We start from the raw sequence: 24,944 nt of genomic DNA on the forward strand, positions 1-24,944 counted from the left end.
ATGTATCATTTCCTTGTAGATATACACTATAATAGATTCATGTATGTCCTTATTTCCAGTTTTTTTTCCATTTTTCCATTTTAATAAATATATAAGTAACACTTAGATAAAGATCTGCCTTGTACTCTACCATGAGAATGAAGTATGTGAAGATAGAGACCCTGCCTGTTCATTTTTACATCCCTCTTCCTTCCTCATTCATCCCTCTATTAATAGCTTTTACTACAGGGCCTAGCACCAATACAGGAAGTGATTAATGATTGCTTACTGAATGAATGATTATCTAATAAGTTATTGAGCTTAAGGTTTTGTCAGGCACACCTTTGAAGCTGATATTATGGAGACCTCATTTCCAAGGTCTCTTGAAGTCACTCTCAGAAGCAAGAAATATGAGCAGAAAGGCATGTTGTTTTGATTTAGTGTCACATATTTAACCTTCTTAAAAATGACTTAAGAGTTTCACATCCTAGAGGGTGTTTTTATAGAATATTATTTAAAGTCTCATAATATTTTGAAGAAATTCATAAATTCCACCTGTGTTAATAACCATCTGTGAACTGCATCAAGCATGTAATAAAGGTTCCAGACCCTTTTGGAAACCACTGTTTTTTGAAGTCTAACATTTTTAATGTATAAAAATGGGAATGGTTCCATAATAGTCTTAGTATGATGGACACAAAGGAACAACAAAAGACCTTTACTTTGGAGCAAATTACTTTGTCTCATACCACATACTTTGTTCATATGGCTAAAGTCATTTTCTGAGTATTTTTTAAAAGAAATGTCCAAGAATGAACATCTTCCATTTCTGATTTTCTAATAAAGTATGATCATTCCTCCCCCATTTTTAACTGACCACATTTTCCTCCAGGAAAACCTGCTACACCCAACCTATTTTAAGGCACTCTAATTTTCTGGACCTAAATAACAGGGTTTTTTGGACAAATTCGATTCCCCACCTACCTCCTCCTCCTCCTCCTTCTTCAAAATAAGCTTTATGCCCTACATGGAGTTGAACTCAGGACCCTAAGGTCAAGAGTCACATGCTGTACCAACTGAATCAGCATAGTCACTCCAAAATACACATACACATACAAATATATACAAACACATACAACACATTCAAATACACTCCAAAATACACATGCTGTACCAACTGAATCAGGCAGTCACTCCAAAATTCCATTCTTTTTGGTTTGTGGAATCATCTTTATTGTGGCACTATGTAACTATTGTGTTTCACTAATTACATCTTTTTTTTTTTTTCTGTTGTCATCTCTGTAGAGTTGTTTTCCTGGTGTTGGTTTATATACCTATAAATGGATTCTGCTGTTATCAAGTGCTTGAATTTTAGTTGTACATTTAATCACCTGCAGACATTATTTTCCTCTCTGCTGCTGTGGTACAACCATTAAGAATATGAATACTTCGAGTTCTTGGAAGACTTGCATATCTTTATGATATATTAGGGTCTCCTGAATTAATAATTTCTCTTGGGGACTAATTTAATAATTTTTTAAATTGTTTTATTAATTGGACTCTACCATCTACAACTGATAAAATATGTAGTGGACATATGGAAGTTTATAGCCAAAAGAATAATTCAGAAAGTTATTAAATTAGAAATGCTGTAGCCATCTCCTAATTATGTAGGAGTGTTCTGAAAACAAGAAGCAGAAAGATGGAAAATTACTGGATCCTGGCGACATCTGGATTATGAAATTAACCAACTCAAGAACTCCTCTATTTTAGGATTTTTTTTTTAAGATTTTATGTATTTATTTGACAGAGAGAGAGAGAGAGAGATCACAAGTAGGCAGAGAGGCAGCCAGAGAGAGGGGAGCAAGCAGGCTCCCCACTGAGCAGAGAGCCCCATGTGGGGCTCGATCCCAGGGCCCTGAGACCATGACCTGACCTGAAGGTAGAGGCTCAACCCACTGAGCCACCAGGAGTCCCTATTTCAGGATTTCTTATGTGAGAAAATAACTCTTAGTGTTTAGGTTGTTTTTAGTTGGGGATTATATAACTTACAACTAAACGATTTCTAATAGAGTCTTCAGTATAGTAAGGGAGAAAGATAATTAAACATATTAGAAATGAAAACTAACATATGTCAATGATAAAAAATCTTAGGGAGGGACAGAAGGCAAAGAAAAATGTGATCTTCCATGGGAGAATTTGGAAAGATTCATTAGTGCATGTTAGACTCCCAAGTGTGTTTCAAGCGTAAGTGGGACTTTATCTGGAAAAGGATTTGGGGGAAGGTAAAAGTAACCATGGGCTGAGGAACAGAGAAGGGGACTGTTGGGAATAATGCAAGACCTAAAAACCCTGTGCAGACACATGTGTGTATGCATGTGTTTACACACACAAGTGAACAAGAGAGGAAAGAGAAGAAGGGACTGTTTGAAAATGGTGAGTGGTGAGGTTTGGAGTACTGACAGTGAGAAAAGTAACTGGGTAACAGGCAGGTATATAAAGAGAGGTAGAAGAAGGTTTTAAAGGAGCTTCTGTTTCCTTCTGTCCCAAGGCGAAATGAGTCAGGAAGATCAATCAACACAATCGCCTTCAGCTTTGTCTTTCACCACATTGCCCTATCAGCATTGTGGAGGATGCAGTAGAGGGGGAACATAGGGCATCGGTGTGGGGTCAGATGGACAAGAAAGCTGTAACTATATAAAATGTGGGAGATTGGGAGAGCCAGGTGGTGGGTATTAAGGAGGGCGCATATTGCATGGAGCACTGGGTGTGATGCAAAAAACAATGAATACTGTTATGCTGAAAAGAAATTTAAAAAAAAAAATGTGGATGCCTCTGGGGGTAGAGCTAAGAGTCAAAGTTGGGAGAGAGAATTCTAGGCAGACATTCATGAGCCACCCATTCCTTCCACTCCGATTGGATTTTCATCACTTCTTATCTTTCATCAGGCATATTGCTTCCTTTGGGTTCCTTAAAATTAGAAAGCTTTCTTATCCCTCAATCCTGTACCTATTCTTCTCCCTCACTTAGGAGGTTCTGCCTGGCCTCCTCACCTGGGGAAATGCTCATCCTTCAGGTTAGTTTTCAAGGCTACTTCTTCAGGAAAACTTACCTGACCCTCCCGAAGGGTCGGCTCACTATACTGTGCCCTATTCTCAAAGCAATCAAAAGAAATCTTTCATGGTAGTTTTCCAAATTGTACTTAGTTAAATTTTTGTGAGATAACCTGTTCTGATGTCGTTCTTCTAGCAGACTGGGACGCAGACAGAAATAAAGTTGCCAATAAACTGATTTTAAAATGGGGAGATTAACCTGGATTACCTATAGGGGTGCAAGGTAAAGCAATCTTAAAAGTGGGCAAGAAGAGCAAAAGGAGGGAGTTGTGACTATGGAAGACAAAGAGAGAGAGAGAGAGATTTGCTTAGTTTGCAGACAGAGGATGGAAGGTACGGCTGAAGGACATGAGTGGGCTCCCCCAGCTAGTGAAAGAGGACTATATTCTTCTGCAGATTCTTGAGAAATTAACATAGTCCTGTTGAAACCTTGACTTTTATTTATTTTATTTTTTAAAATTTATTTAACTTAATCTAACCATATGTGCTAAGTGGTTACCACATCAGAGAATACGGATTTTTTTTTTCCAATTTATTTATTTTCAGAAAAACAGTATTCATTATTTTTTCACCACACCCAGTGCTCCATGCAAGCTGTGCCCTCTATAATACCCACCACCTGGTACCCCAACCTCCCACCCCCCCCCCGCCACTTCAAACCCCTCAGATTGTTTTTCAGAGTCCATAGTCTCTCATGGTTCACCTCCCCTTCCAATTTACCCAAAAGCACATACCCTCCCCAATGTCCATAACCCTACCCCCCTTCTCCCAACCCCCCTCCCCCCAGCAACCCACAGTTTGTTTCGTGAGATTAAGAGTCATATATGGTTTGTCTCCCTCCCTATGCAGCCATCAAAAGAAACGAAATCTTGCCATTTGCAACAACATGGATGGAACTAGAGCGTATCATGCTTAGCGAAATAAGTCAAGCGGAGAAAGACAAATATCATATGATCTCCCTGATATGAGGGAGTGGTGATGCAACATGGGGGCTTAAGTGGGTAGGAGAAGAATCCATGAGAATATGGATCTTGACGATACCCAGCACACCAGATATGGAAGAAAGCAATCAACTGTTTGAAATTTTTGTAACCTTGCTCTGAGTGGAACAGGGAAAGGCCTCAGACCATTTCAAAATGTTCTTTCAAGCATGCACAAGAGTACCACAGACCCAAGCATGCTGAGGGCTTACAGGAAACCTTGATTTTAATTCACTGAGACCATGTCAAATATCTGACCAATAGAATTTTGAGATTCTAGCCTTGCTTTTTCCACTCAGTGTGTTGTGATTTGTCATAGAAGCAGTAGAAAACTAATACCCTAATATTGCACCAAACTTAGGAACATTATACTTTGTACAAATGATTTAGCCACTATCTGAGTTTTAATTTTCTTCTCTGCAAAAATGGGGATTCTAATACACCTTTTTTCTTCCTCATAATTTACCACTTGGACATGAAGATATATCATAAAATTGGCATATAACTTTATTCTAATATCTCCTCTCCTGGAAAAGTTATTAGTTGTTGCATCTATATTCACTCCCTTGGATCACAGTGATGTTACCATACCCACCACCGTCTTCACGAGGTATTTGAGAAGGAAGTAGTGACTGAGCAGGGGCCACTGGCACTGGTAAGACTCAGATTACAGAGTCAGAGGAGAAAGCACGTTGGGACAGAAAGCAAATCGAACAAAAGCACAGAGAGGATAATGTGTGACTCCTTCAGAAGATACGGAACACCCTGAGGTTGCCACAAGGGGTCCTGTCCAACAAAATAATTTTTCATAATTCGAATAGTATGTATTTATAGAATTTATCACAGACAACTTCTGCTCACATTAGACCAAAAGGAGATTTGGGCGCACTCTAGGATTTGTTTTTGTTAAGAATCCAGTCAGCTCTGTTTGTTTTTAGGGAATGATTTGTTGACTCTTATTTAGAGATAACTCTATTATACAGAATCCCACAAGAGGGTCTGTGTTTCCTCTTAGCAATCATCTAACTTTGGTAAACAATCTGAGACTGAAGAACTAGAGAGAAACAGAATGTCAGGAAGCTTTGGGCTTTCAAGTTAAAGCTGTTATTCAGAAATAAGAGGTAACCAAAGAAAAGGATGTGTATTTTCTGCTGAAGTAAAACAGGAGGACTTTAGTAGAATTAGGAGCCCAGAACTAGGAGGGCATTAAATTGTATATTAACTAGTGATATATTTTATTTGAATTATAACATATTATTTTACCATAAGGATAGAAGAGGTAGAACAAGGAGGAAGCTTTGTTCTTTCATCCTTTTTTTTTTCTTTTTCTAACATTCTGAGTCTCCCCAAAATTGTTTTTAACTATCACCACATAGAGGTTTTTGTTTTTTTAAGATTTTTTTTTTTGATAGACAGAGAGAGATCACAAGTAGTCAGAGAGGCAGGCAGAGAGAGAGGGGGAAGGGGGGAAGCAGGCTCCCCACTGAGCAGAGAGCCCCATGTGGGGCTCGATCCCAGGACCCTGAGATCATTACCTGAGCTGAAGGCAGAGGCTTAAACCACTGAGCCACCCAGGCGCCCCACCACATAGAGTTTTTCATGGTCACTCTTTGTCTCATTTTATATTTGTGAGCTAAAGTTTAAAAAGGGATGATTCTTGGAAAATTATAGGTAGATGGCATTCATACCACCTTTCCTTATCACTTTCATTTGTCAACAATCTATAAAATTTTCAGAGATTTTTACTAGATCAAAGTACTGAGTATGTAGAAAAATAATATATTTGGTAAATTTAATTTAGTAAATACATATGAGTGTTTATATTCTTCAAATAGACTGTAATTATTATGTCCCAATTTAAAAAGAAAAAAATTCCTAAAGCAATTACTTGATCTTGAAGGAGACTTTAATGAAATTAAAGTACATTGTAGCAAACTGGGCTCCACAGAAAGAGTACTCTGTAGAAGACCCTCTCTTTTTACCAGTAGCACATAATACAGAAACTAGAGGCTTGGAGAGTTATTATGTAAATTGAGGGTAAAGAGAGACATATAGTCATATATAGTAGTTGAATCCTGTCAACGACTATGTCTAATAGGAGGTGTTAAGATGGAGTTGGAAATAGAAAGAAATCAGAATATTACAGCTTGGGTTAATCATTAGCAGCATTTTGATTTTGATGGCTCCATGAACATCTCAAAGTCTCATTTTCTTTACCTCAGAAATGGAGCGAATAATACCAGCCTCACAGATTTCAGGTGAAATACAGTATAAAGAGTTCTGTGATGTGTCTGTTCTTCTAGGTAGCATCAAACATCTTCCTTTGGTCAATGTTGATGCTAGTTGTGAAGAGTTACAGAGATAAAAGAGGCATTTTCTTTGCCTTTAAAAAGTTTGCAATTTGGGGGTACCTGGGTGGCTCAGTTTGTTAAGATTCCCACTCTTGATTTCTCTTCAGATCATGATCCCAGGGTCGTGAGATGGAGCCACACATGGTGCTCCATGCTGAAGACGGAACCTGCTTAAAATTCTCTCTCTCCTTCTCCCTCTGCTCTCCCCACCCACCCTGTCCACGTGCATGCATGTGTGCTTGCTCCCTCAAAAAAAAAAAAAAAATCATTATTTCATTTTTCTGTCAGGACCCTGGGAAATAAATTAAGTCAACAAAACAATTCCAGTTATTTCACTCATGTTTATGGTCCTCATTATAAGGAAGATATAGACCATGGTTTGGTCTCTGGAGAGGCCAGTGCATGTGTAGGCTTTGGCAGAATTCATCCCTACCAATAGTGGTCTTTGGTGCCCATCATTTCTCATTGTTTCAGTTCCTCTGTATCCTTCTCTTGGTCTCTAGTTGACAATGATACAGGCTCTATGCATCTCATTTATGTCCTCTCTTTAAGGTACCACTATCCCTTCATTGTCAGTTGTCAGTTTTCTTAATACCATTGTTTACTTTTTTTCCAATTTTTTTTTCATTTGTTCAAGTAGGAGAGTAAATGTAATCATTGTTACTCAGTCTTGGTTAGAAATGAAATCTATATCATTCTGTTTTAAGAACACTAAATATTATATTTAAAGTGCTTACCAGTTGAAAGAAACATGCTTTGATGTATATGTTTACATATGTTTGCATATATATACATATATATATATATATATATATATATATATATATATAGTTGCACTTATCATTGCTGTGAGAATACGGTTTGTGAGCTAAGAATCAAAGCTATTTTTCCATGCCATTCACTTTCACATTCCCTGATTATTCTTCTGGATCTTTCCGCTACTAAGAAAAGAACTTCACACATCACCTATTCCAGTTTCCTCATGTGATATATTAAAAATACACACACACAGTATATAAAAATCAATGTAGAGAAAATCCACACACATAATATATATATACTCTCTCCAACAGAACATGAAAATGACTAAGATAAGCCATTGATCTGGGATTCTTTCTTTGACAAGTATACTGCCAAGGATGCTCATTTCATCCACTTATAAAGCAGTTTCTTTAATAGTTTTTATGTTTAAGACAGGCTCTCATGCTGTTTGAAAGTTTCGAGCTTTGGGAAAAGAAGAGAAAAGACGAGAGGGGCACCTGGGTGGCTTAGTGAAGTAAGTGTCTGCCTTCAGCTCAGGTCATCATCCCAGGGTTCCTGGAATCAAACCCCACATCAGGCTCCCTACTCAGTAGGGAGTCTGCTTTTTCTTCTGCCCCTCCCCATGCTCAAGCTCTGTTCGCTCAGTCTCAAATAAGTAAATAAAATCTTTAAAAAAAAAGAAAAGAGAATCTTGGATGTACTTCTGAGGAAATTTAAAATTATTTTACTTTGGGAAGAATTATGGAACATAATCAAGTGCTAAGAAAATGAGTATCTAACACATTTCTAAATTACTGGAAGAGGTAGTTGTTTAGTTTCCTGTGGTTACTGTAACATCACAAAAAATGTGATGGCTTAAAATAACAGAGATTTATTTTCTCACACTTGAAGTCTGAAATCTCACAGTACACACTCTCTCTGGGAGTTTTAGGGGATAATATGTTCTATGCATGCCTCTTAAAATTTCTGGTGGTTATGTGAACATTCCTAGGCTTCTCTCTGTATCCTTCTTGTCTCTACCTCATCTTTACATTGTGTTCTCTTCTGTGTATATAAATGAAATCTCCCTCTGTCTTAGATAGACACTCAGGAGGATATTTAGAGCCCATCCATGTAATCCAGGGTGGTATAGACTGAACTGTGTCCCCCTAAAATTCACATGTTGAAGTTTTAACTGTATTTGGCAAAGATGCCTTTAAGAAAATAATTCAGTACTTAAAGTCGTAAGGTTAGAGCCTTGATCTGGTAGGATTTTAAGAGACTCCAGAGAGTTTGCTCTCTCTGCCATGTGAGAACACACTTAGAAGTCAGCAGTCTCCAAGTAGAGAAGAGAAACTTCACCAGACACCAAATCCTGCTAAATCTGATCTGGGTATTTTCAGCCTCAGGAATTATGAGAAAATATTCTGTTGTTTAAGGCACCCAGTATATGATATTTTGTTATGGCAACCTAATTGGACTAAGACACCAGGTAATTTCCTCTTCCCAAGGTCCCTGTTTCATCACATCCTTTACCATATAAGATAATATTTACTCTTTTGCCATTAGACCTAACATATATTTCTGTGGGGACTCCATTGTATACCAGATAGTGTACTAAGTATATGCTCTCTTATTGTTTTTGTATTTATTTAAAAAAAACAGTTTATTTTCAATCTGCAATTCAAAAATTTATAAACATCAAAGTTTGTGATTAGAAAATAAATATAATTTCAGTGGCAGGCCATCATCCACATTGCTACATGTACCTATTTCCCTTTTGGCTTTTCACTATTCTTATTGAGATATAATTGACACATAACATGATATTAGTTTTGTTTATATGGCATAATGATTTGATATTCATATATATTGCAAAAGAAGCAATGCAGTAATTTCTAGTTAACATCCACATCCTACATAATTACGATTTTTTTTTTTCATGATGGGAACTTTGAAGATCTACTCTCTTAGTAACTTTCCAAGTACGCAATGCAATATTATCAACTGTAGTCACCATGCTGCACATTAAATCCTCAAAACTTATTTGTTTTATAACTGAAAATGTATACCCTTTAACCTTTTAACCCCCTTCACCCATTTTGCCCACCACCTAGTCCCTACCTCTGACAACTGTCAATCTGTTCTTTGTCTATGAACTTATTTCTTCATTTTATTCTTTGTTTTTTGATTTTGGTGAGACCATACTGTTTGTCTTTTTTGTGTGACTTATTTTATGGAACGTAATATTCTCAAGGTCCAGCCCTGTTGTTGCAAATGGCAAAATTTCATTCTATTTATGGCTGAATAATATTATATATATCTAATAATATTATATTTGCATCTTTATCCATTCATCCATAGTTGGACACTTACTTATTTTTCTATATCTTGGCTATTGTAAATAATGCTGCAGTGAACATGGGGATGCATATATCTTTTCAAGTTAGTGTTTTTGTCTTCTTCAGAGAAATAAAATTTTTTTTTTTTAAAGATTTTATTTGACAGACAGAGATCACAAGTAGGCAGAGAGAGAGGGGGAAGCAGGCTCCCTGCTAAGCAGAGAGCCCGACGTGGGGCTCGATCCCAGGACCCCGGATCATGACCTGAGCTGAAGGCAGAGGCTTTAACCCACTGAGCCACCCAGGCGCCCCCAGAGAAATAAATTGATGGATCATATAGTAGTTCTATTTTTAATTTTTTGAGTAAACTTCATACTGTTTTCCATAATGACCACATCAATTTACATCCCTACCAACAGTGCTGGGGTGGGGTGCCCTTTCCTCCACATTGTCACAACAATTGTTATTCTTATCTTTTTTATAATAGCCATTCTAACAAGTGTGAGGTGATATCTCACTGTGGTTTTGATTTGCATTTCCATGATGATTACTGATGTTGAGCATCTTTTCAAGCTTTTTAAGTACCTGTTGGCCATCTTTAAATGATTTGAAAATGCTTTTTCCCATTCAGTACATTGTCTATTCATTTTGGTAATGGTACCCTTTCCCCTGTGAAGTTTTTTGGTTTGATGTGATCTCACTTATTTTTGCTTTTGTTGCCTTTACTTTGGGTGTCATATCGTCTTTAAGAGCAATGTCAGGGAGTTTACTAACTACATTTTCTTCTAGGAATTCTATAGTCTCAGGTCTTACATTCAAGATTTTAGTCCATTTTGAGTTCCTTTTTCTGTATGGTATGAAATAGCTGTCCAGTTTTATTGTTTTGCATGTTGCTGTCCAGTTTCCCCACCACCATTTATTGAAGAGACTGTACTTTCCCTATAGTATAGTCTTGGAATCTGTATCATAAATTATAAAGATGTTTTTTATTTATTTATTTGACAGAGATCACAAGTAGGCAGAGAGACAGACAGAGAGAGAGGAGGAAGCAGGCTCCCCACTGAGCAGAGAGCCCGATGCAAGGCTTGATCCCAAGACCCCGGGATCATGACCTGAGCCAAAGGCAGAGGCTTTAACCTGCTGAGCCATCCAGGCACCCCCTGTATCATAACTTAATTGAATATATATGTGCAAGTATATTTCTGATCTCTCCATTCTGTTCCACTGATCCATGTGTCTCTGTTTTTATACGAATACTGTACTTTTTTTTATTTCTATAGTTTTATGATACAGTTTGAAATCTGGGAGCCTGATGCCTTCAGCTTTGTTTTTTGTTAAGATTGTGTTGGCTATACAGGGTCTTTAGTGGTTCCACATAAATTTTAGGATTATTTAATCTATTCCTGTGAAGAATGCCATTAGAATTTTGATAAGGATTGCATTAAATCTATATATTTCTTTGGGTCATATGGACATTTTAATATATTGAGTCATCTACTTCATGAGCATGGAATATTTATGCACTTATTTGTGTCTTCTGCAGTTTTTTCCATCAATGTCTTCTAGTTTTCAGTGTATGGGTCTTTCAAATCTTTGTTTATTTCTAAGCATTTTATATCCTTTAATGCTACTGTAACTGGAATTATTTTCCTAACTCCTCTTTCTTTTCTTTTCTTTTTTTAAGATTTTATTTATTTATTTGACAAGATTGAAAGAGAGAGAGATTGTGAGCACAAGCAGGGGGAATGGGAGAGGGAAAAGCAGGCTCCCCGCTGAGCAGAGAGCCCAACACAGGACTTCATTTGAGAACCCAGGGATCCTGACCTGAACAGAAGGCAGATGCTTAACTGAGCCATCCAGGCATCCCCTTAATTCTTCTTTCTGATTATTAGCATTTAGAAACACAATAGATTTTTATATATTGTTTTTGTATCCTGCAACAGGATTCATTTATGATCCAAAATGTCTTATTAGTTCTGACGGTTTGGGGAGTGATCTTTAGGGTTTTCTATATATGTATAATATCATGTCATCTGTGAACAAAGGCAAGTTTCTGTCTTTCTTTCCATTTGGATACCATATGTTTGTTTATTTATTTATTTATTTATTTTGCCTACCTGCTCTGGCTAGAACTTCCAATGCTCTGTTGAATAAAAATGGCAAGAGTGGTTATTCTTGTCTTGTTCCTCATTTTAGAGGAAAAGCTTTTAGCTTTTCATCATTGAATATATTGGCTGCGGGCTTGTTGTATATGGTCTTTATTACACTTCAGTACGTTTCCTCTGTACCCATTTTGTTGAGAGGTTTTGGAAAGTAAATGGATGTTGAGTTTTAACAAATGCTTTTGCTGCATACTGAGATGCTTAAATAATTTTATCCTTTATTGGTTAATGTGATATATCACACTGACTGATTTACAGATATTGAACTATCCTGCATCATTAGAATAAATCCCAGTTGATTATGGTATGTGATCTTTTTAGTGTATTTTTTAATTTGATTTGCTAATTTTTAAAAAAGATTTTATTTGTTTATTTGACAGACAGAAATCACAATTAGGTAGAGAGGCAGGCAGGTGGGGCTGGTGGGGAAGCAAGCTTCCTGCCGAGCAGAGAGCTTGATGTGGGGCTTGATCCCAGGACCCTGGGATCATGACATGAGCTGAAGGCAGAGGCTCTAATTTAACCCACTGAGCCACACAGGTGCCCCCGATTTGCTAATATTTTGCATTCATATTTATCAGGGATCTTATCCTACAACTTTGTTTTCTTGCAGTGTACTTGTCTGACTTTGGTATCTGACTGATGCTGACCCTGTGAAATGAATTTGGAATTATTTACTCTTCTTCTATTTTTAAAAAGATTTTGAGAAGGATTGGTATTAATTATTCATTAAGTGTTTGTAGAAATCACCACTGAAGTCATCTGGTCTTGGACTATGGTACATCCAGACAATGGAATATTAAGCAACACTAAAAAGACATGAGCTGGGGCACCTGCGTGGCTCAGTGGGTTAAGCCTCTGCCTTCGGCTCAGGTCATGATCCCAGGGTCCTGGGATCAAGCCCCGCATCAGGCTCTCTGCTCTGCAGGGAGCCTGCTTCCTCCTCTCTCTCTGCCTGCCTCTCTGCCTACTTGTGATCTCTGTCAGAGAAATAAAGAAAAAATCTTTAAAAAAAAAAAGACATGAGCTATTAAACCATGAAAATACATGGAGGAGACATAAATGCATATTACTAAATGAAAGAAGTCAGTCTAAAATAGCTACGTACTGTATGTTTTCAACTATAGGACTTTCTAGAAAAGGAAAAACTGGAAAAATCAAAAGGACCATGACTTCCAAGGTTGAGGAAAGTAAGGACAAATAGGTAGAACACAGAGGATTTTGAGCCATGAAAAATATTCTGATAATACAATAATGGGTAGATATTATTATACATTATTCCAAACCCAAAAGTGAAAACCGTGGGCACTGAATGACTATGATGTGTTGATGCCGAGTCATCCTTGATAACATTTGTATCAATCGGGTGTGGGATGCTGATAATGGGGGAGGCTATGCATGTGTGGGACTGGGGCTGTATGAAAAATCATTGCATCTCTCCCTCATTTTTATTGTGAACCTAAAATTGCTCTATAAATATAAAGTTTAAAAAAAAAAAACTGACAACAACCAACAGAACAAAACCATACTGTGAGTTTGGTGTTCTTGACCTAATTTAGCAAAGCAGCAGAAAACAGAGACCCTCTGAAATTACATAAATTTCCCATCCCCAATTTATTTACTGTTAACCCAGAATCTGAGTCCTCATTTCTTTAACTCCAAAAATACATTATCTTTCTCCAAAGTCAGTTCCCATTCTGTATTAATTTATCATATTCAACAAGGCTTCTTTCCACAAGGAGCATCTCACTGAAGCCAAAAGCCTATGCTAAAGATAACATGTATTATATTTAAATGTAAGCAGTTCCTCAGTTAAACACTAAATTTTTGTATTTAAAATGATTTAACTTTTTATACTTTGTTGCTCACACTGGTGACGCAATGTATCATCTCCTCCAGTTTTTGTAAGTAATATATGTAATTTTTTTCCTTAAGAAAATTGGAGATAACTTCAGTATTGATAGAGACATTGGCAAACCAGGCACCTCAGTTTATTAATATGTGAGCACAAGGGTAGCCTTGGCAAACTTATGGAAGAGAAAAGTTACACTGTCATTCTTCCCGTCTGCTTTCTGTGCACTTAATAGTTAATAAAACTCTTTTTATCATCTGTCCAAATTAGCAGAAGCCCACAAAAACAGAGACCTAGGTAGGTAGGTAGATAGATAGATAGAGAAGACCTTTTATTTTGGACATATTCCCTGTCTCAGCCTTACCACCAAATTCTGGGAGCATTTTCACAAATGTACAGTACTTTTATGAAAAAAAATCAAACATTAAAATGTATTAATATGCTACACATTTACATTTTTAGGAACATATTGAATATCTACCCTAAAATGTAATCTCTATCACTGGTGAATCTGTTATTATTCTTTTGAATAATACTCCTTTGTTATTTATTCTGGGTTCTGTTTCCTTTCTGTTAGTTTCCATGGTAAACCTCTATCTCAGCCCTTATGTTTTGCTATCAGTTTTATTTTATTGTTTTAACTCCCTGTATCATCCAGGTCTCTGATAACATTCAACCAACACTGACCCTTACCAGATTAAATGAAGGGACTTTATTCATATAACATCAGGAGCTCCTAGTACCAAGGAAAAGATAGAAATAACACACCTGGAAATGGGCAGAAACAAAGGCTGCTTCAGAAGACTGCACGTATGAACCATAAGGAAGAGTTGTATTATAGAAACAACTTGGACAAGGCACCCTAACAGAATTAATGTACCTAACCATTTATGGCCTCCTCTTAATGTAATTAGTATTCCAAGAATGGAGGTATCATGACCTAACTTGGGTCATGTGCCAATATCAGAGGGGTCAGGGAATTTGATACATAAAATAGTACTTTGGAAACACCATACCGTGAAAGAGGCAACCCTCCAGAATGAAATGAGGAGCTATTAAGAAGGTAGAAGATACAATGACAATTAATGAGGAGCAAATGATAGCTCTTTGAGATCAAGAAATATGTTTTTAGTGTTTGATTTCAGTTCGAAACACACGGCTTTTACAGAGTGGATGCACAATTAATGTTGACTCATGCTGCTAGAAGGAATTCCGATTGCCACGTTTTGGAAAGATTTCTCTTACCATAAATATAGCCATTCCTCTTGATTTAGTTTTGGTCCTTAATTCTTAGTTTCCTTTAGTCCTAAGAAATAGGTCTTAAATAAATGATGAAAGGAAAAACAAAACTTACTGAGTACAAAATATGTACTGGCTCCAAAGGATGTGTTAATGAGTAAGGCACGATATCTTTCCTTCATGGGTTCCCAGCTAATAAAGAGTCAGATACTTAAACCAGTGATGAGTGAGATATGAGCTATCCTGCAGACTGGTACCAAGAAGACTGATAGTCTTCACCATATTATAACCTGAAATTCAGAGCCACCGAAGTCTTTAACTGAAATACACATTTTTGCAAGGTCATTCTATGAAATACTATTTAGGCATGTAAAGGATGCTTATAGCCTTATGTCTGTCTCTAGGTAGATAAAACATACATGTGTGTGTAAAAACAGAAGAAAGTATGTCCGAGCACTGTAATTGTGACTCTGTAAATATCCGTGAGGATATGGGCAAAGACTGAAAGACAACATTGAGAAGTCCAAATAATTACTTCTAGAATGATGAATGACTTTTGTGTTTCAGTTTCCTTTAATGCTATTATACACTAAATAAATTTTCCGAGGGATGTTGGGGCTGTTTGCTCAGTGATTTGGCTGTTTTAAGAGAAACAAAACCTACTAAAATTACTCCATGCCTGTTAATGGGATTTCTTCTGCCTTTTTGCAGTGGGGGTTCTTTCTCTGATTGCTGGAAGAGACTTTCCCTCACTGTTAACATTTATGTATTACCCCTGCACTTTTTAACCTATTTCTTCAAACTATCTGTAATTTGTAGGTTATAGGAAGTCCAGTAGATTTTAGCAGGATTAAATGGCTGTTTTGATTCATGTTAATATATTTAACATGGCTATTGAGTAGTGTCTAGCTATCTAAGAGTCACGAGGGCTTTAAATTCTCTATTAGCAATACACAAATAATCCTCTTTGCTGTGAACCTGCCTTTTCTCTAGGTTTCTCTATTTCTATAGAATTTTTCAGTTTTGTAGGTTCTAATCTTTGCTCGCAACAAAGAGCAATCTCTTTTTGATTGCCAGAATTAATACTTTAGTTAAGCCTTTGTTACCATCTACTTGATCAATGTTTATTGTTTCTTTCTTGATATCCACCCCCTAATTTTCCTCTGTTCCATTTTTGCCTTTATAGTGCTGCTATATCACCCTAACAGAGGTTCTAGCCATGTCGTATGCCTGCGTTAAAATATCCAGCGGACTCTTATTTGGCTACTAAATTTAAACACATACTTTGCTGCTCCATTTTGGAATTGCCTTCCTACTTTGTAGCATTTTTCTTGAGCATTTTTTCTCATGTTGACTCTATTGCTACCCTGTAAACCAACAGGGGAAAAAAAAAAAAAAACCAGCTGAATATTCTTTCTACCTATCTTTGCTTATACTCTTCCCTTCACCTAGGATGCTCCCACTCACTCTTGTCTTAATCACTCACAGGCCCATTTTAAAGCTTGCCCTTTCCATCAAGCCCTTTATAATTATACTAAATGGATTTAACTTCCATTCTCTCCAAATGCATACAGTTTTGTTTGTGCCCTCTTTTATTAATCTGCTTTATCTTGGGGCTACTGGTGTGAATAAAAATCAGATTGGATAAATTCTAGGAAGGCAAAAACAACACCTTTCTCAACTCTTTATATTCAACAACAATATCTAATACAGAGTACTGGCTTGTTCAAAGACATTTTGTTTTCCTGTTTAAATTTCTTATTCTTACAGAAGGTATAGAGGGGAGATCAGAAGACAGGGGTCTTAAGCAAGGAAGAATGCAAGAGAAAAAGGGACTAAGAGAGGGGGAAATACTTAGTGCCTTCTGGAACTCATACAATGAAGCTGAACTCCTTTACGTATACAGCAAAAAAGAATTGTATGTAGTTGTTTATCAGTTATTATACGTAAAGCCTAGCATTTGAGTAACTTAATATAGGAACTATTTTAGTCAACTAAAGTGCTTGATTTTCTATTATTTCTCTAATATGCTACTAGTTTTATGGATTTTTTTACATGTAATATTCTACTAGTTTTATGAGATATCTTTGCTTTTTGTTTTTATCAAAGTATTATTTGTAAGACTGTATTATTTGTAAGACTGTTCCCCAGCAAAGGAATATAACTGCCTATGGAAAACCAGGTCAGCGTTGTGTAAAAGTAGCACAAACAATATCTGAGCGGTTTAGGTACTTTGATGAGACCATAGCCTTGTCTTTGTCTTCCTGGGTCCCCAGTGGTTAGAAACCCCTTTTCTTCCTTGTCTATGATCCACTGAGATCATGGTTTCAGATCCAAGCACATTAGCATTCACAGAGTTTAGTTTTTGTCTATCCTACAATAGTAACCTCACAGATTGATGTGCCTAACAGCATGTTCAAATCAGCTTTGCCCAAGAAACACACATTTCAGTAGATAATCTTAGCCAGCCTATGGGGATATTTACATATATTAATTATGCATACTCTTCCCTGGCCAGCACCTGAAAAATTGCCTTAAAAAAATTTTTTTAGGGACACTTGGGTGACTCTGAGTTAAGTACCTGACTTCAGCTCAGGTCATGATCTCAGGGTCCTGGGATCAATCCCAGCATAGGACTCCCTGCTCAGCAGGGGGTCGGCCTGTCCCTCTGCCCCTCACCCCACTCATACTCTCTCTCTCGAATAGATAAATGTTTAAAAAAGATTTAGTGTTCCTAAAGAGATGAATCTTAGGATAATATTTAAGGTTTCCAGGCTTCATTATTTAGCGTTGAAGTAAATAATCCTCTGTGTAAATTACAGTGAGCTGTTATGAAGTCTTCTCCTTCTGATTGAGAATATGAAGTGTACACTTTTATTTCTCAGATATACTTGGACTTAAAATATGAGAAAAGACAGGATTCCAGCTCCTTGTGGAAATAGTGAACTTAAGACTTATTATGCAAGAAGTATTTCCAGTGGGAAAATAACGCCATTGGACCTCACTAATACAAAACAGAACAGAACTTATTTTATGCATTTTCAAAATTATGAATTTTTGAGTATGTATGCAAATATATGTATACAATATACATACAATATGTATACAATATGTATACAATATGTATACAAATATATGTATACAAATTCCATTGTATTCATTGTCCTTGAGTCTGATGTTGCCATTGTACCGTATTTTACAAGTCCCATTGATCTCTTGGTTGAACCTGTTTCTCCCTCTCTCTTTTCTCTAGCCTGAGCAAACCATTCTTGGAAGGACTGAGAGCTCTCAAGCTGAGACAACAAAGGAAGAAAATTCGAACAACACTGAGTGCAATTCTCAAAATGTAAGAATAACTTAAAATGATTTTCATAGCAATCAACAGGAAAATAAGAGCATAAGAATTTTAACAATTCTAGTTCATGCCACCATGAAATATTCTATATGTGATATCTACTAGCTAAACATTATACTTTAAAATTTGAAAAAACAAGTGTTCTTTGGATGTCCATGAAGTAGGTGTTCTGTTAGGAAACGTAACCAGACTCTTTGGAGTGCTATGAAATTGAGTTGTCGGAGAGGTAAGAGAGCCAAGAGGGTAACCACGTGCCCAACAAAGACTTCCAGCTACGGCAAAGAAAATAAGGTAGAACAGACGCATAAGTTAACGGAGTCTGTCCTTTTTTCTTTTTATTGGCCGCCAAACAGAATTTAGAAATATGAATTTCTCAACAATTTTGCCTTCAAATCTTTGTATATTTGAACATGTACCAATTTAGAACATAATAAAATTAATGAGAAGTAAAAATGAAAATTTCTGTGACATACTTGCAGATGAAGAACTCAGGAAGGTTTTTGGTAGGAAGGAACATTTTGTTAAAGGCAAATAGGTCTCTGACAGTGTGAGTAAATGTGCAGAGACAAGAAACCATCAGAATAAAATGACTAGAGAAGAGAGTGCAGGAAGTAGTGGTATATATGCCTAAAAGTATAATTTGGGACTTAAACATGAAAGACCCTGGATTCCCAAGATAAAGAGTTTGGTCTGAGTTAAGGTTATAGTTGAGGTTTTCAAATGTTTATGTCTAATTAACTTATGAGATCATAGGGTTAATTTGATGGAGAATGTTTTTATTTTTTTGATATAGTTTCTTAAAACTACCAAAAAGTCATTTTGCAATATAGACATATACCAAATCATTATACTGTACGCTTAAAACTGGGTTGTATCTTAATTGTGTATCACTTAAAAAAAAAAAAAAAGAAGGAAAATTAAAGAATTTTAGAAGCTACACCCTTGTAAGTAATGTTGAGTCTTATCCTTAGAAGTACCCACTCTGAGCTCTTAGATTAAGAGGAATTCAGTGGCCTTGTTCCTGCCTCTGTACTGATCACAAGCATATGTGGGCCTTGAACAAACTGTTCTTGTAATGAGGTGCTGGACGCATCTAAAACGGCAAAAGAGCTGGGACTTCACCAAGCTCACCAAACAAACAAACAAACAAACAAGATGGTCCCCCTGGAGACAAAGCTGAAAAGTTCTATGGGTTTTGCCAAGAGGATTCCCAAAGCAAAGTTCTGATCTACTTTTCTTATCAGGAGTGAGATCTACTGAAAATCATAAATTGTTGGTTGTTTGCTTGTTTGACTCTCCTTCTACTTTTATTGTCCTTTTTTGTCCCTAATAATTCCTTCCCCTTCAATAAGTCTCATAAGCAGCTGCTACCTTGCTGCAGGTCCCAATCTGGGTCCATTCAAAAATCTGCCTCCCCCTGCACCAAGGTGAATGCTCTCGCTCTAACCTGACCTCTGTCTAGATCTTAGTCTTTGGAGTTTCTAGTTCTAAGAAGCTACACTTTGTCGTACAGAGAGTGCTCAGTATTCATAGGTTTAGGACTCAATTGCATTTAAAGTCTGTGAGAGTAATAGAGATGAGGGAAAGACACCAGATGTAAGCAGTAGGAATGAGTGGAACTGGTGTGAACATCAATTTTCAAATTTTAGAGCTGCAGTTCTTAGCTGTCCTCAAAATAGCATCACCTGGAGAGTTCTTAAAAAATATACCGATGCCCAGCTGATGCTGGAAAAATTAACTCAACATCTTGGCTTGTGGGATCTAGACATTAGTTGTATTTATTTTTTCTATTACTCCAGGTGATTCTACTATGTGGTTGAGTTTTACTGACAATGTATTTCACATGTAAATGATAGTAAAAATCATGCAGGAGCTTTTAAAAATTAGGATTCTGAAAAATTCTTCAAGAAATTATAAATGAATAGGACTAAATGAAACCTCTATTTTTTTCTTTTTTGATATGGACCTGGTAAGCCTCTTCCCAACCCAGGTGATTCTGAGGTGGAAGGTTTGTGAGCCATAATTTGAAAAACTTTGGTTTAGATAAGATATAATCGTTTTAGTATATTGTTTAATAAGGGATTTTCTGCTACACCTACTCTCTTATATTTACATTTTAAAGAGGGAGCTGCCTAAATTAGACTCATAATGTTAAAACATTATGAAAAACTGTGTATGACTTTTGATAGTGGGTAGGAGAGATCCGTTGCAAAACCCTTCATTTATTATGTAACCATATACAAGACCAGTGTTGATATAGGACTATGGAATTGATCAGAAAGCTGTTATGTGATTTTATCCACTGCTAAGCTCCCCATGAGAACTCTAGTGGACCATCATCACCCCAAGCTACAGTAACCAGAGTATGATTAATTTTAAGCATGGAGAACTTAGTTCCTTTCCAGGATTCCCTAGTATTAAGACCAATTCTGCTGATTATCTCAACCTTACAGAAAGAAAGCAGGAAAATCTTTTTTTTTTTTTTTTTTTTTTTTTTTTTTTACATTTTATCTATTTATTTGAGAGAAAGAGAGAGCAACAGAGAGAGCACATGCAGGGGGAGAGGCAGAGGGAGAGGAAGAAGCAGATTCCCTACTGAACTGGGAGCCCGACATGGGGCTCCATCCCAGTACCTGGAGATCTCACGACCTGAGCCGAAGGCAGACCATCAGAACCACCCAGGCACCCCAAAGAAGGGGGATCTTTGGATCTATGAAAACTGCTGTTATTCAGCTTGTCTAAAATCACTCAGAATATTCTCATTTGTGTTTAATGCCATGAAATGTGGTTGCTTCCATTTTAATACAACAACATGAAAATACCTTCAACTTCACTTTAACAAGCTTCAGACTCAGCTCCAATTTTGGCTGCTTTAATTGAATGTCCAAATGAGGTATCCAAACATAGTTTCATAAAATAAAAGCAAAATAAATTTACCCTTTTCTAAAAAAGGGATTAGTGCATTTTCTGTTTTAGGAAAGATAGTTATATTAGAATTATGGCCTCCTTATTGTCTTTTTTTGGAGATTAAGTATGGTGTAAAGTGATGTGTACGGGTGCCACATTGACAAGGGGTGAATTTGTGATGGTTAAGTTTATGCATCAACATGCTCAGAAGAGCTGGTAAAGCATTATTTCTGGATGTTTCTGATGGGTGTTCCCATAAGAGTTTCACATGAAATCAGTAGATTAAGTAATTTAATTGGATTGGGTGGGAATTTTCTAATCCCTTGAGGACCCACATAGAACAGAATGGTGGAAGAAGGGTGAATTCTTTCTCTCTTTGAGTTGGGACATGCATCTTCTGTGGCTGCATCTTCTGAGAGCTGTTGGTTCTTCAGCCTTCCAACTTGGGGACTCAACCAGCAGCATACCCCCCACTTTTCCTCAATTTTCAGGTCTTTGGCCTCAGCTCATCATCAGCTCCCCTGGTTCTCAATATTTAAGATATGGATTGAATTATATCACCCAGTTTCCTGATTCTCCAGCTTGCACAGGGCATAGCATGACATATCTCAGCCTCCATAATTGCATGGACCAATTCCCATAATAAATCCCTTCTTATATATGTATGTGTGTATCCTATTAATTTTTTTTCCTCTGGAGTACACTGACTAATACAATCATTTTTCCATATTTGTATTCTGCATACTTTGGGTATATTTTGAAATAATTGACATCTGCATCTTATGGAAGAGGGTTTTTTTTAAATCAAATTAATCAATGCAACTTAAGTTTTATACAGTGAAAGTAGATGGTAGTTGTTAAGGTAAATTTTCATATTACTGGCCTTAATTGGCAAAATTATAGTTGGCAGTTTTATTCCCATTTATTTTTTTTAATTTGTTTTTCTACTCTGTGAAATTAAAAAACCTAGAAACTACCAAATGAGGACATTTAAAAAATAATGAAAGTATGAAAAAATAGGGACCTGAATAAAGCCATTAACAGAAATAGTTGAGAGAAGGAAGCCAACAGAATATCAAACTGAGAAATCCAGAGGACTTTGTGATCAAGTGAAGATGCACAAGTAAAGACAAAAGTCTAATAGGGGCCCTGACTTTTATGTTAATTAATTAAGGCAATTATATTGTTGTTCTCAGACAAAATAAAGCGCAGGAGGGAAAATTGTATAAGTTAATTTTTGTCCATTTACTTCTAAACAGAAGAGGTTCATGCTCTCCTAATAACTAGAATGAACAAAAATGTACATTAGAGCTTATTTGTAAAACAAAGATCGTTTAAAAAAGCTTTATTGAGAGAACCATGAGAGACTATGGACTCTGAAAAACAATCTGAGGGGTTTGAAGTGGCGGGGGGATGGGAGGTTGGGGTACCAGGTGGTGGGTATTATAGAGGGCACGGCTTGCATGGAGCACTGGGTGTGGTGAAAAAATAATGAATAATGTTTTTCTGAAAATAAATAAATTGAAAAAAAAATAAAATGCCAAAAAAAAAAAAGCTTTATTGAGCTGTAATTTGCATGCAAAAAAAAAAATCACACATTTTTAAAAATATTTCTTTATTTTAGAGACAGAGAGAGCATACATGTGTGAGTTGGGGAGAGGGACAGAGGGAGAGAATCTTCAAGCAGACTCCCCTCTGAGCAAGGATCCTGTCTCATTCATGACCTATGAGATCAGGCAGGACCTGGGCTGAAACTACAAGTCACACGCTTAATTGACTGAACCACCCACGTGCCCTCCGAACCACACATTTTTAAGCATATATTTAAGTTATTCATGAACTTGATTGAGTCGTGCATATTGTTAGCACAGTCCAGCTTTAGAACATGTCCATCACCCTAGTAAGATCCCCATGCCTTTTTACAGTTCATCTCTGTTCTCACCCTCAGCCCAGACACTAACCTAGTTTCTATCCGTGTAGATTTGCCTCTTTATAAATTTTATATAAGTTCATCATATAACAGGGAGTGGTTAGCATCTCATTTCCTTCACATAGTGTAAGGATTTGGAGACTCCTCCATGTCGTAACATGTATCAGGAGTTTGTTTCTTTCTGTTGCTGAATAGGATCCATTATGGGACTGTACCACATTTTCTTTATCCACTCATCAGTTGATACCTTTTGGATTATTTCTACTTTTTGGTTATTTTGAATAATGACACTGTGAACATTCACATAAACATCATTGTGTGAACATAAGTTTTAATTTCTCTTGAGTAGATCCCTAGAAATGGAATGGGATATGATAAATTTTTTCCTGACTCTTTAAGAAACAGTTTTCTGAAGTGTCTGCACTGTAAATGCAGTGTTTGCATTTATTACCTAATCTCCCTCTGCACGTCCCCCTCTCCCTGCTCATGTTCTCTCCCCACCCCCGTAAATAAATAAAATCTTAAAAACAATATGTTATAATGAATATATTCTCCCTACTGAATTGCTTTGGCACATTTGTCAAAAATAATTGACGACAAATCTGAATTCCCTTCTTAACTTCAATTGTTTCATTGATCTATATGTCTACCCTTAAGCCTGTACCTACTTTTATCAATTATTGTAGCTTTATGGCAAGTTTGAGATTGGAAAGTTAAACTTCCTTTACTTTGTTCTTGTCTTCCAGGTTGCTTTGGCTATTTTTAGTACCATCCATTTCCTTGTTAATGTTAAGTTCAGCTTTATAATTATAATTGAAAAAAAACTGTTGGGATTTTGACAGAATTTGCATTGAACCTATAGATTAATTTGGGGAGAATTATTGTCTTACAATATTGATTCTTCCAATATATAAACATTGGTTATCTCTTCATTTACTTACATCTTTTAAAATCTCCTCAGAAATATTTTGCAGATTTTCAGTGTATAAGCCTTGCACTTCATTTTCTTTATTCCTAATTTTTAAATTCCTTTTGATGTTATTATGAGTGGAGTTGTTTTCTTAATTTTATTTCTAGATTGTTAATTGCTAACATTTAGATGGGATTAATTTTTCGTATATTTATCTTGTAACAGATTAGAGTTTCCAGTGACCATGAGCTCCAACTCAAACTGAGGTGACATTTGCAAAACAACTACATGAAGTTGCAGTATTAATTTCAAATAATTGTAATGCTATATCCAGAATAAGGAAGAGAAATCCCTTATCTGATTTTACTTATCAGCCAAGACTGATAAAGCATGTTCCATTCTAGAAATGACACTGTTAAGCTCAACAACAACAAATGACATGTGTCTACTAGAGCTTGAGGGGAAAAGCTCAAGAGGAGATTCAGTATATAATGTTGATCAGTTTCATTTCTGTTTCAACCAGTTACCTGATGTGTAGCCATGACTGCTTAGCCCCTTTGAGGCTCATTTTCCTCCTCTGATGGAGGGAGATAAATGTTGCCTATCTTATATAACTTGTTAAAGGTTCCAGTGAGATAGTCCAGCTTAACACCTAGTTTATCATGGACACATAGCAGGTCCTCAATAATTATCACTATCCATTCCTTTATGCAAAGCTATGCCTTTCACTTAAAACCTCAATAAATATTTTTGAATTGTAAATTTTAGTCAATTTCTCAAAAGAAAAAAAACTATAATGTGAAATAGGAGCAGTCTTGTTCAGTGTCACTCTCCAGGGCAGAACCAGATGTTGCCAGTGAAAACAGCTATAAGGAGAATATTTCAATCAAATATAAAAGTGAACTCTTAATGAAAAGTATATGAACACAGAATCAGTCACTGAAAGACATAGTGTGTTATATGATTGAATAACAAAAACCGGGGCGCCTGGCTGGTACAGTCAGTTGGGCATCTGACTCTTGTTTTCCACTTGGGTCATGATCTCAGACTTATGGTATCCAGCACTCCATCAGGAGCCGTGTT

The 24,944-nt window shown here is 36.5% G+C and overlaps 1 protein-coding gene across 1 annotated transcript in view; it reads left to right on the top strand.

Annotated features, from left to right (window-relative positions):
• LUZP2 (leucine zipper protein 2) overlaps positions 1 to 24,944 on the top strand; it is a 467,898-nt gene that overhangs the window by 424,951 nt on the left and 18,003 nt on the right. Inside the window, exon 10 of the mRNA XM_044258974.1 lies at positions 18,013 to 18,105. Coding sequence (XP_044114909.1) covers positions 18,013 to 18,105 — 93 coding nt within the window. The remainder of the gene's footprint in view (positions 1 to 18,012; positions 18,106 to 24,944) is intronic.

The sequence above is a fragment of the Neovison vison genome, chromosome 7, assembly GCF_020171115.1.
Source record: "Neovison vison isolate M4711 chromosome 7, ASM_NN_V1, whole genome shotgun sequence".
In the NCBI taxonomy this organism is placed as follows: Eukaryota; Metazoa; Chordata; class Mammalia; order Carnivora; family Mustelidae; genus Neogale; species Neogale vison.